Here is an 18054-nt window from a genome sequence, read left to right as displayed (position 1 = left end):
CAGGGAAATGCAAATTAAATTCACAATGAAACATCTCTTCATGTCTTTTAGAGCGGCTATCACCAAAAGGAAAAGAGATAACAAGTGCTGGTAGAGTTGTAGAAAAAGAGAACCTTTGTGCACTGAGGTAGGATTGTAAATTGGTACAGCCACTTTGAAAAACAGAATGGATGCTCCTCAAAAAAATAAAGACAGAACTACCATATGATATAGCAATTTCACCTCTGGGAATATATCTAAAGGAATTGAAATCACTCTCTGGAAGAGATATCTACACCCCAATGTCATTGCAGTATTATTCACAATAGTCAAGACATGGAGGCAACTTAAGGATGGACATCCATGGATGAATGGATAAAGAAAATGTATATACATATACACAAACAATGGAATATTATTCAGTCCTAAAAGAAAAGGAAATCCTGCCATTTTCAACCACATAGATGAACCCTGAGGGCATTATGCTAAGTTAAATAAGTCAGACAGAGAAAGGTAAATCCTATATGTTCACACTTAAATGTGGAATGTTAAAAAAGCCAAACTCACAGAAACAGAGATTAGACTGGTGGTTGCCAGAGATTAGAAGTGGAGGAAATGGGGAGATGTTGGTCAAAAGGTCCAAACTTCAAGTTGTAAGATGCATAGTTTTTGTGGATTTAATGTATAGCAGAGTAACTATAGTTAACAATACTATATTGTATACAGGAAAGTTGCTGATAGTAGATCTTAAACATTCTCACCACAAAAAAAGGCAACTATGAGAAGTGATAGATACATTAACCAATTTTATTGTGGTAAACTATTTGCAATATATCAAATCATCATGTTGTACACCTTAAACTTACACAGTGTAATATGTCAAATAAATTTCCATAAAACTGGCTGAAACTGTTTTGCTGTTTAGTATTGATAGCATAGTAACAACTCAAATAAGTATTAATGACTGTGGTGGTCAATACAAGTGTTACACAGTATGATGAATAGAAGGCATATGTTTTTGCCATTAAAATAAAGAAATTTTCCTTAATAGAGTTTGAATGTTCACTTAATGTTGAGGGAAGAGGTTAATGGAGAGAGGAGGGGATAGAGAAGGCATTTCAGGGAAAGGGATGAAGTGGGAAGGAGGTGAACAATATCTTGAAGGACCCCTCCTTCAGGAGTTGCAGATGACAGCCCATCAGCAGCCAAATGGTCTGCCCTTCTTCATACAGGAACGAAGCAAAGCTGATAAGAAGGTGGCACAGAAGCAAACCCATTGACAACTGGAGTGGTGTCAATGTCCTTTGGATCAACCACGGATTTCAGAGTAAATTTTTGTAAAATAGTGGTCAGGAATAAAAACAGCTCCATGCGGGCCAGGCTCTCTCCCACACAAATCCGTTTTCCTGAAAATAGCAAACACAGAATGTGGATACTCCTAGGACAGTATGTTTCTGATTGGCACAAAAAGAACAAAGAATACACAGCAGCTATCTGAGCTATGATTGATTGGGTGGGTGGATTGAAGGACGGACGGATGAATGGAAGACAGGACAGCTGGAATGGTAAATGGACAGACAGATGGACAAAAGATGGACTCACATCTTCTTTTAACAGGTACACTTCACGCAACAAATTTTACTGAGTATCAGCTCTATATCAAGCATTTCATTAAATATTCCCACTTTATAACTGCTATTTTGACATTAGGGGTTCTATCAATCTCTTCCCAGAAACACATCCATGTTGCTTGTATTCCCTGTTTCCAGCCTGATGGTCCATGATCTTCCTTGCATTCTTCATACTTTTTTCACTCTCAGTTCTCTATACACATACTCTTCATTAATCTTCAACATGCCATACAGTTTCAAGATATATCTGATATTTTTCCCTCTGGCTAAGATGCTCTTATACTTCTCTTAGAAACCAGGTCAAATCTACTCTCCTCCTTATAATCTTTGCAATCCCTTCAGGCAGTAGAGTCTTACTCTCTCTGGGTTTCCTCAGCATCATCTTTATGCTACCAACAAAACATAGATCACCTTGAATCATAATTCTCTACTTTTCTAGCCTGTTAAAAAATGAGTTCTTGAAAGGAGGATTCAGTCCTTGTCATCTTAGTATGTGCAATGCCAGATCCAAAAGCAGGCATCAAAAGCCAAAGAATGAATGCAGGCAACACTATGGCCAGAAACTCAGTGCACAGCTCAGGTGCAGAGGCCCCAATGTTAAAAAATGAGATCTTTATCCTAGGAAGGTCTAGATGCCAGGGAATCATTAAAGGGTAATCTTTTACATTCCCAAGTTTTCCTTGACCCACAGGTATTGGCAGGATTTTCTGACATTCTTGAACTAAAGCACATGTCCTGCTTCTATGGTCCATTACCTCTGTTAAAATGTCCTGCCTCTATTCTTTCCTTTTTCTGTGCCTTTTATGAGGCAGCTCAAAATTCCTTTCTTCTAGTATAGTGTTTCCCAAATCGTTCTCCCAACAGTTTTAATTCATTTTAGGCCTCACTTTGAGTGTGGTATGAGAGACCAGGAAGGAGGCAGCTCTTTCTCCCCACCACCGCCCACCCCCCTCCCCCCCACCCCCAGCAGACAAATTGTGCTTCCCTTTCTGACAGCACCAGTCATACTGGATTATAATCATCTGTTTATTCATCTGCTTCACTCCCTGAGATGTGAGCCCTTTGAGTGCCCATTCTGTGTTTGTGGATACTCGTATCTTCAGAGCTAAACCTGGGGGTAAGAGGCAGAAATAAATCAAACCACTCTCTAGCTTTCTTACTTTGGAAGAACTAGGTCAGCTCTTCAAATCCCACTAATGTGGACCAATAATGAGATGTATCATGAAGTAGGAAAGTGCATGGACATTGGGAACTGGTGTTCTTGATCATGTACAAAGGTAAATTCTATGAACCTGAGAGTAGACACTTCAAGTTTAACTGATCCTGTGAAGGTAACCTGTTCTCTGAAGTATCGATGGAAATAAATTTTTATTACCTGCTGAGAAAGCCATGAAGTAGTCACTCTTCTTAAAGTTGCCACTCTCATCCAGGAAGTGGCCAGGATCAAACACCTTTGGGTTGGGGAATTCTTTCTCATCATGCAGCACAGAAGTCAGGGATGTTAATATGGTAGTTCCCTGGAATGAATAGGTGAAAGTAAACTGAGTTATAAAGAAGTCATGGAGCTGGAAGAAATGCTAGAAATTACTTACTCCAACATATAACCTATAGATGAGGAGATTCAGGTCCAAAGAAGAGCAATGACATTTCCAGACAGCTATACCAAGTAATAAACAAGGATGATTTTAAGGCCAGTGTCAGCGATCTTACTAAAAGTAGCCTCTAATTACATTTGAAGTACTAAGTACTTGGGTACTTGAATGGCAAGCCTTCTGAAACTTACCTCTCTTCCTTAGCATCACATTTGGACACTGGTGTATTTCCTCACCTGCTGCTCTAGTGCATCTTTTCCATTTTCATGCATCTTATACGTGAACTATGGTTTAAAATGGATGTCTCTTTAGGCTCTTGAAATGTCCAGAGTATCTGTTCAGAGGGAGTTCTAAAATAGAGGTCTGATCTAAGTAGAAATTATCTCTTCTGGGATGAGAACAACAAGCACTGTAACAACTATGGAGTGTTTATCATTGACATGAAATTTGTTTCTCTTAATTTAAAAATGTGGAGGAGCTCTTCTCTACAGATGAATCCCGGAAAAACAAAATAAAATAAAACGTAGAAGGGATGATAAATTAGAAAAAAATTGTCATTTTTCAAAAACAAAGGTCTTCAATTAATGCTAAAACTGTTGGGAGAACGATTTGGGAAACTGGATATTCACAAGGTCTTAAAATACCATGCTGTAATTTTGTATTAATTACATATGAAAAACAGAACCTTTGCAATGGAGAGATCTGGCAGCCATCATCCTATTAAGTGAGGAACACAGCATCAAAAACAATGGAATAAGTGACATTATGGGCTCCTGCCTCCTCTGTGTAATTCAATGGCACATACACACCAAGAACTATGTAGTTTTCTTGTCAAAATTGTAACTGGAATATAATCTCTAGAAGACAATGACACAGAACTAGACTGAGGAACATTTTATATGACAACTGGCCTGGATTCTTCAAAATGTCATTGGATTGAAATGGAAGTAACAAACAAAGGGAAGAGAGCCATTCTTGATCACAGGGAACTAAAAGGATAAGAAAATCAAATTATAAGCTTGTTCCTTGATTGAAAATTCAATTGCAAAGGAAAAAAAAACTATAAAGGGTATATTTTTTCATTTTTCGGTAAGATTCACCCTGAGCTCACATCTGTGCCAATCTTCCTCTGTTTTGTATGCGGGATACCTCCACAGCATAGCTGATGAGTGGAGTACGTCTGCACCCAGGATCCAAACCCGCGAACCATGGCTGCTGAAGCAGAGTATGTGGCACTTTGACCACTTAGCCATGGGGCTGGCCCCTAAAGTATGTTTTTTAAAAACTGGGAAAGTTTGAATTGATATTATTATGTCAGAGATAATTCCTTGAATGTGAATGCTATTATTGTTATGAAGGAGAAAATCCTTGTTTTTAGTAGATACATACTGAAGTATTGAGGTATTAAATGTGATAGATAGATATTTAGATATACAAGTACATATATACACACTTTCATATATAATACATATATAAATGTATACAATTGTTTTTAAATGTTATTTAGATTTAAAAGGTTTTTTTAAATATAAAGTTGGGGGAAATTCCATCTTCTGAATTTATCATATATAAAGTCTATAATTTTGATTTTAAAAGTTTTCCCTTGAATGTTTTTACACAATTAATATGTCAAAACATTTCTTGAAGATGCAAAAGTAGATATATTTTAAACAAATAGTGCTGGAACACTTGGACATTCATTAAAAAAAAAGAAATGATGTATGACCGTAACCTCACACTACAAATAAAAATTAACTTGAAATGGATCACTGATGTAAATGTAAGAGCTAAAAGTATAAAAATTCTAGAAAATGGTACAAATAAGTGCCTGGGAACTTGTGCTGGAAAGTATGTTTTAGATAGGACACAAAAGCACAAATAATAAAAGAAATAATTGATAAATTGGACTCCATTAAAATTAAAAACTTCTGTTCTTTGTAGGCTGTTCTTAAGAAACTAAAAGAAGAAGCCACAGACCGGGAATAAATATTATAAAGCATGTATCTGATAAACAACTCATATTCAACATACATAAAGAGCTAGAGCAATTCGATCATAATAAAAATGATATCATAGAAAATAGGCATATAATTTGAGCAGACACTTTGACAAAGAATATACTTGATGGCCAGTAAGGACGTGAAAAGAAGCCATACATTATTACTCATGAAGGAAATGATTGTTCAAACAAAATGTGATATCATTACACCACCCGTATAGTAGCTGATATTTAAAAAGACTAAACATGGCAAGTGATGGAGGATACATGGCACAAATGGAACTCTCATGCATTGCTGGTGGGAATGCAAAATGGCACAACTGCATCATAAAACAGTTTGTCAGTTATGTATAAATGTAAACACTTCTGCAACAACCCCACTCTTTAGGAATTTACTGAATAGAAATGAAAACATATGTCCAAACAAATATCTGTATGTGAATGTTCATAGCACTTTTATTCAAATAGCCAAAAACTGGAAACAACTAAAATATCCACTACTGGAGAACAGATCTTCAATTTGTGGTGTTCCACATCACGGAATATAACTCAGAAATAAAAGGGAATGAACTACTGCTACATGTAAGAAAGCAATGATTCTGATCAAGTGTTTTCCCAGCTTCGAAATAAAAACTTAAAAACATGAAGGCATAATCTGGGCACATGAAATACTAATCGCCAATCTGCACTCAGAGGAAGTCATCCTTCCCTAAAAGTGTTTTCTCAGCCATCACAAGATTATCACTAGGCAAACAATTTTACCCTCTTCCTACTTTTCTGCATCAGCTTATTAAATTTGAACATTTGTCTCTTCAAGGTATAAATATACAATCCCTTAAGTGAAATCTCTGGATCCTAATGTATTCCCATTTTCAGAGTTGTTTAATATTTTAGAACGGATTATGTTGTATACACTGTAGAATTTATGATACTTGCAAAAGATTGTAGAGTTATACCATATCATAAAATACATTGATACTTTTTAGCAAAATATAAATATTCACACAAAGTAGGATAAGGAGGAATATAAATGGTTCACTTCAGTCCAAGTCAGGTTTTGACCACCAATGAAACTATACGAAACTTATATTTATTTGTATTTTCAGGACTTTCAGTATTGCAAAGTTGAGGATGAGGGATTTCTAACTCTGTATTAAAAAAAAAATTTAGATCCACACTACCCAACACAGTAGCCACATGCCACACATGATTATTTTTATTTAAATTAAATTAATTAAGAGTAAATAAAATTAGAAACTGGAGCTCAATAAGCATATGGGACAAGTGGCTACTGTATTGTACAGCACAGATAGAGAACATTTCCATCACTGCAGGAAGTTCTATTGTACAGGGCTGTCTTAAATCAGTTGTCAGCAAAGCACAGCTTGTGCAAATCCAGTCTGACACTTGTTTTTGTATAGCCCATAAGCTAAGAATTTTAAAATTGAAAAAATCAAAAGAAAAATAATATTTTGTGACGGGTAAATTATATGAAACTTAAACATCGTCATCCATAAATATTGGAACAAAATCTAATTTAATTTACGTACGGTCTATGACTGCTTTTGTGTTACAATGGCAGAGTTAAGTAGTCGCGACAGAGACCCCCATTGCCCCAATATTTACTATATGGCCCATTACAGAAAATGTTTGCCAACTCCTGTCTTAGATCAGTATCTCCACATAGCTCAGTGGCTCCACCCTGTGGTAGAGAAATCATTTATTTGCTTAGGAAGAGGGTAGATAGAATCAGCCACTCAGTCTTGCTTATTTCTATACTAGGCTGTCCCATGCAGAGAGAATGGGTCATTCCCTTGGGCTCTTGGTTCACCATACTCAAAAGTCACCAGGAACAACATGATCTGCCATGCAGAGAAATTTATGGGTGTGTTCGGTAGATGCAATGCTGCCCTCAAGCAGGTACTCAAATCTGATGTAGCAGATGGAGGAGACTGGCAATCCTTATCTGATTCCTCAGTCTACTTCCAATTTAGTTAGTAACAGGAGGAGAAGCAAGTTTTATTAATATTACCCTCATGCTCCAAAATTAAAACAGAAAAGCCTTTGCCTGGTAGCGTTTTTTTGTTGAAAAAACAGTGGACTTGAAGTCCTAACCTTTGCATCTGATCTGTGGTCATCAGGGCAAGCCCCATTACTTGTTGGTAAAGTCCTCAATTCCCTCTTCCCCAGAGGATGGTGATGGTAATTGCAACCTTACCAAGCTTACAACTCTTTTTCCCTCATAGAAATAGAATTTTTAGTTAAATTATTTCTTATTTTGCTAGTAATATGTGTTAGTTTCAAGTGGAATGAAGCAGCTTGCAGCATAGCAACTATAAAATCTGAATAAATATAAAAATAATGTGTTAGAAAGCATTGGAAATCTGCTAAAACAAAAACTTTTCTCAAGATTCTAAAGATGAGAGAATCTCAGAGAGGTCAGCTGACACCTACAGTCAATTTTAGACTGTCTTCATTTCCAATTCTGAATGAGAGCAGGAAGCATTACATTATTCTGACTGCCTAGTGGAGAACAGCAGAATTCCTTCTAGAGGAATATAAACTTCTCTGAAACACTCTCGTTTTTCATATGTAATATCTTGTATTTAACCAAAATTGATTAGGCATTCAAAGACACTACTATGCGGCCAGAAAGAGTGAGAGGAGAAGGCAGTAAAAATAGACATAAACTAGGTAACATTTCCCACCTCATTTTATGATGCCAGCAATATTTTGATATCAGAAAACCGTCAAGAAAATTTTGAGAAAGAAATATTGCAGATCAATCTATCTTATGAATGTAAGAATAAAAGCCAAGAACAAAACATAGCAAATCACATCCAGCTGTGTACTTATAATGTGTATATTTAGTGGATAAAGGAGGGCCAACGTATACGATTATATCAATAGATGCAGAGAATCTTTCTGACAGAATTGTATACACATTCATGACAAAATATCATACAAAAATAATAGAAAGTGAACTTCCCTAATCTATAAAGAATATCTACCAAAATATACGTAATAAATCATTATCAATAGTGTAGTGTTAAACCTCCAACACCTCCTGGAAATCAAAAATGAAACAAGGAGGTCCATTAGTACCATTTTTTGAACACTATCTTGAAAATTCTAGCCAATGCAATAATTCAATAAAGAGAAATTAAAATCATGAGTATTGGCAAACAAGAAATAAAACAAATGACCAAACAAAACTAATAGATACAGAGAATAGATTAGTGGCCGGCAAAGGGAAGGGGGGTTGGGAGTTGGGTAAAATGGGTAAAGGGGGTCAAGAGGTACAAACTTCCAGTTATAAAATAAATAAGTCATGGGGATATAATGCACAACATGGTGACTATAGTCAATATTGTATTGCATATTTGAAAGTTGCTAAGAGAGTAGATCTTAAAAGTTCTCATCACAAGAAAATAAAATTTGTTCACTTTGTATGGTGACAGACGGTAACTAGACTTATTTTGGTGATCATTTCACACTGTAATAAATATAGAATCGTTATGTTGTACACCTGAAACTAATATAATATTGTATGTCAATTATATTTCAATAAAAAAGAAACACAATAAACATTAACCCATACAGCAGGATTGTGCACAATGAAACTCCAAATGAATCTACACACAAACTATTAGCAATGATTAGTAAATTTATCAAGGTTGCTACATAAAAGGTCATCAAAATAATAAAATTAATTACATTTCCATATACCAGATGCAAAGAAATGGAAAAGACATTTTTAAAATTATACAATTTATAATAGGGTCAAAAATATTAATTCCTAGGAAAAAACTAATAAAAGATATGCAAGCTGTTGCAATGAAAGAAAACATTATTTAAAAAATAAAGAAAGCTCAAATAACTTGGAAGCATATGCCATATTCATGAATTCAAAGTGTAACATGTCAGTTTTTCGTGATGCCAATTCTTTTCAAAATGATCTGTAAATTTAATGTCACCCTGATAAAATCCCAGGAGAGTGTTTTAGGAAATTAACAAACTAATACTAAAATTTATTTGGAAATGTAAATAGCTATGGTTGGTCAAAATAATCTTGAAGAAGCAGAAGAAATCTGCAAGACTTACACTGCCAGGTATCAAGAGCTGTTATAAAGCTTGATAGCCCAAATTACATACAATACAAAGTCCTTTAAAGCTGCCAAATGCATGATTTTTGCATTTCTCTCTTCTTGTGTTGGTAGAAGAGTGGAACTGTATTGTGAATATGGGAACTTCAAAAATGTTCAGGTCACTATAAGAGAAACAAATCTTACCTTGGGGATGAGGTAGTTTCTGAACTTTATATCATGTGTCACTGCGTGAGGCAAGTTGGTGGGAATGAGGTCAATGTATCTCTGAATCTTGTGCACCACAGCATCCATGTAGGGCATGTGGCTCCTGTCCTGCATGCAGGGGCTTCGGTGTCTGCCAATCACGCGGTCAATCTCTTCCTGGATTTTGGCTGATAAGACACAAGTAAGATTAATGGATAAGAAGTAAAATGGCTCATTTGCCACAGCAATTTGGGGTTACATTAACAATTATGAAGGTTTTCCAATGTCACTACAAATGTAATTTGTATGCCTGTAAGTACACCTAGATTTGGAGAATCGCTATACTATAACATATAACTCTCCTACAAGGTAGGCATTAGATGTATCTGTACATACCTATACATTACCATTATGGATAATTAATACAAATAGAAATGATGAAATTTTTCAAAATATGAACCATTATCACATAATTAACTCAAGAAATTATTGTCACTGCAGAAAGAAAAACAGGAATAAATATTAATTTACATAAAAATAATACACAATGTTTTAGATCTGTATGGATGTAAGTCTTTGTGTGTGTGTTTGCATGTGTGCACATGCAACTTGCAATGGATCCCTTTCAACCCCCCACTCCCCAGATACAGCCTCTGAATCACTCTAGCAGTTTCTTCTGAAATGTATATTCATATTTCTAAATAGTGACTCTTTCTGATTGTACTTATTCATTTATCCAACTTTAGGCCTTATCTAATGAAGTCATGGTATGAGAGATGAAGATTTACATCTCCATTTCCACTCCATACAAAATACACATGAAGAGACACACACACAAACATATACACACACTTCACCTCATTCCACTTTCACCTATACGTTTTGATCATAATTTTGAGTATATCAATACACATTGTTTACTCCATTATAACCACATAAATATTGTTCACTGGTAAGATAACTATGATTATTTTTCACTTTGCATATTTTGAAGTTATTTTTAAACAATTTATATCAATTCCTAAATTTCTCGTTGCCTATTTAGAATTGTTCCCAAATGATCAGGCAGATGCTTTAAACTCCTAGTAACAATTTTTTCAAATGCTCAAACCTCAGATTGTCAATCATTTCTCTCTTATTTTTCTTAACTTCCTTCACACTTGCTTTATCTATCTAGTACAATGTAAACTGGTTGTTTCCCAGGCCTGGGCTCAAGTACCCTCCCTGAAACTTCCATCCTCCTACAGGAGGTCTTCCAATTCCTGGAGTCCATGACCCTGTCTGACCTGGTGTCAAGTATTTGGATGGCTTATATCCTCCAGTATCCCTCTGAGAAAGTGGAAAGAGGAAGTAAAATTTTTAGTTAACATGCACATGTGAAAATATGTTTTTTCTACTAATACACAAGATGATAGTTACTCTTGAGAATGCTGATACCATTCTATTCCTAATCTTTTATATATACGACCTGATTTATCTCTGAGTGTTTTTGTGGTTTTAACTTTTCCCTGATGTTCTGAAATTTCGTGATGCTGTGCTCCAGGTGCATGCCTTTATTTCATTTACTCTGCTAGATACTTGGAGAGAATGTTGTATCTTGATGCTGGAATATACAGGCAATTCATTTGGGAAAACTCTCTTTCCTGTGAGAGAAAAACAATTACCTGCTCCAAAAAATTACAGAGAGAATCTGTACAATTATACAAACCTGTACACATTGTAGAGGGAGCCTCCTGTCTTCTGCCTCATTCTCCCCTAACTTATCAGACACTTGGTACTTCCAAATAGAGAGAATTGTGGAGATTTAGGGACACAAATTAGCTTTTCCATGTGGACAAATCTTCTGACATTTAGGTTCTAACTTCATCCTCTCTGCTGAGGTAATTATCACCCTTCCTTCTGCTCTCTGTGTTTCATAAATTTGTTAAAGACTTGTTGGCTGCTTCCTGTACTCCTCTTCTCAAACTTCAAAGGACTAATTAATTCTCATTTGTAATTATTTTATAATCATTTCAATGAGATCCTGACACAAAGAAAGGCAATGTATGTTTCTAATCTACTATGCACAACTGGAACTCTTTTGAGGTAAATTGGTAAAATAAAATTGTTCATAAAAGATAAAATTATTTGCCCACCAAAATTCTTATTTTGGCAAACTCAGTTTCCTGGAAACAGACTTCTGAAATAATAAAATGCCATTAAGCATGTCTTCTGCTTAAATAGCAACACCATTCTTTGAATCTAGCCTTTTGAAATATTTCTCAGACTGTGGAAATTTTCCCAGGCTGCCTCACTAAATTTCTAGAATTTCCACTTATGTTTCTGTAAAAATAGTTTCCATATTCCCTACCCCATCGTTAGAATGCTGCTTTATTTTCAGAATAAGGAAAGATTTCTGCAAGAACATAACTGCCATTCAAAGTGGCCTCTTCTTAAGAAAACCAATAAGCAATCTTTGGTCAATTCACAATGGCTGTTGCCTGACACTAATCACCTCCCAATGGAATCCAGACACTGCACCAAAACTTTATTGCTTTCCTATGACCCACACTGTCATTCACTTCTCTCAGTCACTAACCTCTATTGTGCAAAGCTGTGTCATTTTTATCCATTCATTAAGTTTTGACAAATTACAGCTCGTGGTACAGAAATTTCAATAATGAGGCTTCTAAAGAGACATAAGATGCAGAACACTAACAGTGTCTTGCCAGATTTCTATTATTAAATTCACCCTGTTCACAATCTGTAGTCATACCTGTGACCTCTGGGTGCTTTATCAGAAGCAGGAGTCCATATCTCAAGGTGGTGCTTGTTGTCTCTGTCCCAGCAGAAAATAAATCAAATACAGCGTTTATCAAATTTTCAGTAGTAAATTCAGACTGTAGATTGTGCTTGTCCTAGGAATGATTTATTGCAATTATTTGCAAATTAGTTTGCCAGCATATTTAATTACAATAAATGCAAAATAACATAGATTGTTATAAAGTTAAGCCATCATTGAAACTGAATAGTGCAGTATTAGAAAAACCCACTGTATGGTATGGTAGATTGCGGAATACTTGGCCCAATCTTCATTTCCTACTCCATGACTCCTTGCTTGCCTAAAAATTTCATTTACGATTATTTTTTTTTAAGATTTTATTTTTTTTCCTTTTTCTCCCCAAAGCCCCCCAGTACATAGTTGTATATTCTTCGTTGTGGATCCCTCTAGTTGTGGCATGTGGGACGCTGCCTCAGCGTGGTTTGATGAGCAGTGCCATGTCCGCGCCCAGGATTCGAACCAATGAAACACTGGGCTGCCTGCAGCAGAGCACGAGAACTTAACCACTCGGCCACGGGGCCAGCCCCACATTTACCATTATTTTTGCAGTTATATGGGCCATATAATATATTTTTGGCAAATGAGATCAAGCAAAATCTTATTGGTGCCACTTCTCTTTCCTTCTTCTTACTCAAAACACAGAGGTGAAAGTGGAGGGGAGGTAGACATCATTTTGGGACAGCAATATTTAAGCATGAAGATAAAGGCCTGTATACTAAGTATGGTGAAGGAAAATGGAAGGTGCTTGACCCTGTGATGAGTCAGGGCTACTGTACTAACCCTAGAATGGTTCACTACAAGACTCTACGTATGTAAGATAAATCAGCAAACTATTTGTTTAAGACATTGTTAATTGGATTTTCTCTTATTTGTAAGCAAATATAATCTTAATTGATTCTAATGAGTAAATTAGAGCCATATCATGGAAGATGTAATAAGCCTAAATCAAGAGTATGCAGTTCTCTTTTTTTATTTTTTTGAGGAAGATTAGCCCTGAGCTAACATCTGCTACCAATCTTCCTCTTTTTGCTGAGGAAGACTGGCCCTGAGCTAACATCCGTGCCCATCTTCCTCTACTTTTTTTATATGTGGGACACCTACCACAGCATGGCTTGACAAGTAGTGCCATGTCCGCACCCAGGATTGGAACTGGCGAACCCTGGACCGCCGAAGCGGAAGGTGCGAACTTAACTGCTGCACCACTGGGCGGGCCCCAGTTCTCTTTTCTTTTAAAGAGCTTAGCTGGATTCACTATTACCTAAAGATTCATTATGAAATTGAAATTGTACAACAGCTAAGATGGCAGTACATCCTAGAACAGGTTATAGAGAAAGAGAATGGATTCACAAAAACAAGATGAGGCTGACCACTATTGTATTCCAGATGTAAGGCAATAGGCAACTTGGTCTAGGAAACAAGTGCAGGGATGAATAGAAATTATAAATATGAGGGACACCACAAACATGAAGACAGAGAGTTCAGGCATTAATTCCCCAGAAGAGATAAAGTTGAGGGTAAGGGTAGTGCAGATGCTAAAGATAAGGGACTGAATAAATGGAACTCTCAACACTTGGTGATTGGAAGAGGGAAAGCACTTGATAAGGACAACTAAGGTTGATTTAGGACTGAGGGGATTATGTGACACAAAAGTGACAACAAGAGGTTAATTTTTAATGTTGACTAGACAGTCAAAAAATATATGTTTATATATATATATAAGTGAACCAGTCCTTAGGCCAGCATTAATTTAACGGTGCTCTTATAATCTCCAGGTGACCTGTGGCATGTCTAATATTATGTAATCAACAACATTAAGACAGATTTAACCCTCTGAACAGATGTACTTCCTAGACAGAGACAGTTATAGCCCTTATTAACATTGGCTTTCCATGATTTTCTAAGCTTTTCAAATCAAAATTACCTTAAAGTCAGTAAGAAGAGCAGTATACTCATAAACTAATATTAATATTTTATCTGTTGACATGAATTTGGATATTTAGTGGCAATGTGCATATATTCAAACAAAATTAAGCTAGACTATATAGAGCAATGTTGAATGAAATCAAAGAAGACCTAAATAAATAGAAACAAATTCCATGTCATGAATCAAAACACTTAATATTGTTAAAGTGGCACAAAGACGGCAGAGTAGAAAGTTTCAGAAATGACTCCCTCTACAGAAAGAACTATTGACCTGGTATGAGCTTCTGAAGCAACTATTTTGGAACTCTGGAGTCTAGCTGAACACTTAGAGCATCCAGGGGAGTGCTTGATGAGAAAGAAGTTCATAAATTTTCCTTTCAGTTATTATGTTTTTCAGCTCTTATTGATTCTTTCTTATATTTTCTATCTCTTTGTTGAAGCTTTCACTGTGCTCATTCATTCTTCTTCCAAGTTCAGTGAGCATTTTTATGACCATTATTTTGAACTTTTTATCAGATAGGTTGCTTATCTCCATTTTGTTTAGTTCTTTTTTCTGATATTTTGTCTTGTTCTTTCATTTGACTCATATTCCCCTGTCTCCTCATTTTGACTAACTCTCTGTGTTTGTTTCTATATATTACCTAAATCAGCTACTTCTCACAGTCTTGAAGGAGTAGGCTTGTATAGGAGAATTCCTATGGGACCCAGAAGCTCAGTCTTTTCTGGCCACCTGAGCCAAGCACTCAAGAGGCATCCCCTATGTGATCTGCATGAGACATCCTGTTGCAGCCAGGCTGTAACTGTGGAATGTTGATCGGGGCTGGCTTTCAGCCCGCTGCAAGGTGCAGTCATGACCACTGTGGTGCATTGGTAGAGGAGGCAGGCCCCAGGCCCAGTTTCTGGTTTCATCCATACCTGCCACAAGCACATTGGCGAGTGGGGTTTGCCCTGGGCTTGCTGCTAGGTGCATCTTTGAACCACTTTCACACATTAGTTGATGGAGCAAGTCAAAGGCTGTCTTCTAGGTATGTCTGTGACTGCTGTGACACATTGGTGGGCAAGACTGGTCCCTCGTCCGTCTGAAAGGCATGTCTGTGACTGCTGCAGTGATTTTGTGGGTGGGGTTTTCACTGGGGTGCACCCACTGGCACTAACAGATTAGAGGGAGAATTTCAAAATGGTACCCATCAGTGCTGGCATTAGCAAGGTAGACTGAAATCACAAGAATGGCTCCTGTTACTGTCTCAGTGCCTGGGGGAAGTTTCTGCTGATTCGTGCCTCTCTGGCCAATCCTTTAAAGTCAGTAATGACTCTCCTTTACCTATATTTTATGCATTTTCCAAACTGCTGTCTTTGGGCTGGTTTACAGGTTGAGTGAATCAGCAGGCAAGCACTTTTAAGAGTGGGTTTTCCATTTCCTATTGTTTTATAGTTTTCCTGGACATATCCCCATTGATTTTTGAAGCCCAGTGTTTGAGGGGCTTGTCTCTCTTATGCAAGATCTAAAGTTTGTGGTGGCTGATGTGGAGCTCAAATCCCTTGTTCCTAAGGGGAGCAATTCATACCTTTGAGATCTCTCTAGATTGTGAATTGCAGTGGCTGCGGTGTGTTTTTTCTTTGGTGGGCCCATAACTCTACTTTTTTTTAAAATTGTTTTGATGCTGCCCCTTTATCACTCATTGTGGAGGCTCTGTTCATCCAATCTTCAGGTCCATTTCAGAAGAAATTATTGCAAACCGTTGTAGATTTGGTGTTTGTGGGAGGAGGTGAGTTCAAGATCTTCCTATGCCACGATCTTGAGCTTCCTTCTATTTACGTAATGAATCTAAAATGAATTGTAGACCTACATGACCAAGCTAAACTTATACCACTGTTAGGAAGAAACAGAGGCATAAATCTTTGTGACCTTCTATTAGGTAATTTTTCTTCAATATGACACCAAAAGCTCAAGCAACCAAAGAAAAACAGATAAAGTGAATTTCATCAAAACTAAAAAGTTTTCCACTTTAAAGGACATCAAGCAATAAAAAGATAACTCACAGAATGGATAAAACATTGGTAAATTATCTGATAAGGAATTTCTATCTAGAATACGTAAGAACCTTTACAACTTGATAATAAATAAAAACAAATAACCTGAGAGTAAAAGGGGAAATAATTCCAAGATTATCTATCTATCTATCTATCTATCTATATAAATGGCTAATAAAACCATGGAAAAGATGCTCAACATCATTAAGCATCAGCAAAATGCAAGTCAAAATACAATGAGAGACCATTTCACATCCATTAAGATTGCTATCATCAAAACTACAGAAAATAGCAAATGTAATGGGGATATGGAGAAATTGGGACCCTCATATGCTTCTAGTGGGAGTATGAAATGGCTCAGCTACTATTCTGCCTGTGTTTTCTTCTAAGAGTTTTATAGTTTTATCTCTTCCATTTGGATTTTTGATCCAGCCTCAGTTCATCAAAAGATGAAACATAGAGTTACAACACGACCCAGGATTTCCACTCCCAGGTATATATCCAAGAGATATAAAACCATAGGTCCACACAAACAGTTCTACAGAAATGTTTATAGAAGTATTATTCATAATAGCCAAAAAATGGAAGAACTGAAATATCCATCAATTGATGAGTGAATAAATAAACATAGTATACCCATACAATGGAATATTATTCATCCGTAAAAAGGAATGAAGTCCTGACACATGCTACAATGACGATAAACCTTGGAAACAGGCTAAGTGAAAGTAGTGCTTTCAGTTATGTCAAGTGAAAGAAGGCAATCACAAAAGTCCACACGTTATAAATTCAGTTTCTCTAAAATATCCAGGATAGGCAGATCTACAGTAACAGAAAGTAGACTAGTTGTTGCCTAGGGCTGGGATGTTTGGGGAAAATTGGGGAATGACTGCTAAAGAAAGGAGATTTCTTTTTAGAGTGATGAAAATGTTCTCAAATGATGATGATGATGGTTTCAGAACTGTGAAAATACTGAAAACCATTAAATTGTGCACTTCAAGTGGGCAAGTTGTATGATATGTGAATGCTATCTCAACAAAGCTGTTACAAAAAAATTTAATCAAGATCTTAAATACATTATGAGACCAAAGAAACAATATTTTTCTTTTTTTGAGGAAGATTAGCCCTGACCTAACGGCTGCCGCCAATCCTCCTCTTTTTGATGAGGAAGACTGGCCTTGAGCTAACATTTGTGCCCATCCTCCTCTACTTTATATGTGGGATGCCTGCCACAGCATGGCTTGACAATTGGTGGGTAGGCCCGCACCTGGGATCCAAACTGGTGAACCCCAGGCCACTGAAGCAGAACATGTGAACTTAATCACTGTGCCACTGGGCTGGCCCCAAAACAATGTTGTTTTTAAATGTAGTACTCAGGAAATAACAACTTGAAATAGAAACATCAGAGATCTTACAGCTCTCCCTGACCTGAGATTAATGAAGAGGCTTCACAGCATCAAGGAAAGTCCAATAATTGTAAGAAAAATATGGTGAAGTCATGTAGGTGCATTTTTCTGGGAAATTCTCCACACATTTAATCAGTTTTTCAAATTAACACACCCCAAAAAGAATGTCATTGCTTTAACAGAAAAGAAGGCAGAGAGGCAAAGTAATTTGCTTTTTCCCTCTTCTAGTTTCTTCAAACCATTTCATCTTGTTACTTTATTACGGTTATAACACATGATCTTAAGGTCTAGCTCAAATTCTAAGGGTGATTCGTTGAATATCATCTCCTTCAGCATCTGTGACTCACTTCACATCTTGCCCTAATAAGTGATTTTTCATA

The 18054-nt window shown here is 36.5% G+C and overlaps 1 protein-coding gene across 3 annotated transcripts in view; it reads right to left on the bottom strand.

Annotated features, from left to right (window-relative positions):
• Positions 1 to 768: 768 nt before the first annotated feature.
• Positions 769 to 18054, bottom strand: part of LOC100061470 (cytochrome P450 2C19) — a 31970-nt gene continuing 14684 nt past the window's right edge. For all 3 annotated transcript variants that reach the window (XM_070224272.1, XM_070224262.1, XM_001502107.5), the window contains 4 exons: positions 12249 to 12390; positions 9494 to 9681; positions 2986 to 3127; positions 769 to 1385 (listed from right to left, as the gene is read on the bottom strand). In XM_070224272.1, the coding sequence (XP_070080373.1) occupies positions 1204 to 1385; positions 2986 to 3127; positions 9494 to 9681; positions 12249 to 12390 (654 nt within the window). In that variant the 3' untranslated portion in view covers positions 769 to 1203. The remainder of the gene's footprint in view (positions 1386 to 2985; positions 3128 to 9493; positions 9682 to 12248; positions 12391 to 18054) is intronic.

This window comes from Equus caballus, chromosome 1, assembly GCF_041296265.1.
Source record: "Equus caballus isolate H_3958 breed thoroughbred chromosome 1, TB-T2T, whole genome shotgun sequence".
NCBI classification, from domain to species: Eukaryota; Metazoa; Chordata; class Mammalia; order Perissodactyla; family Equidae; genus Equus; species Equus caballus.
Note: the sequence above shows the minus strand (reverse complement) of the source record. Positions and strands in the feature narration are given on the sequence as shown.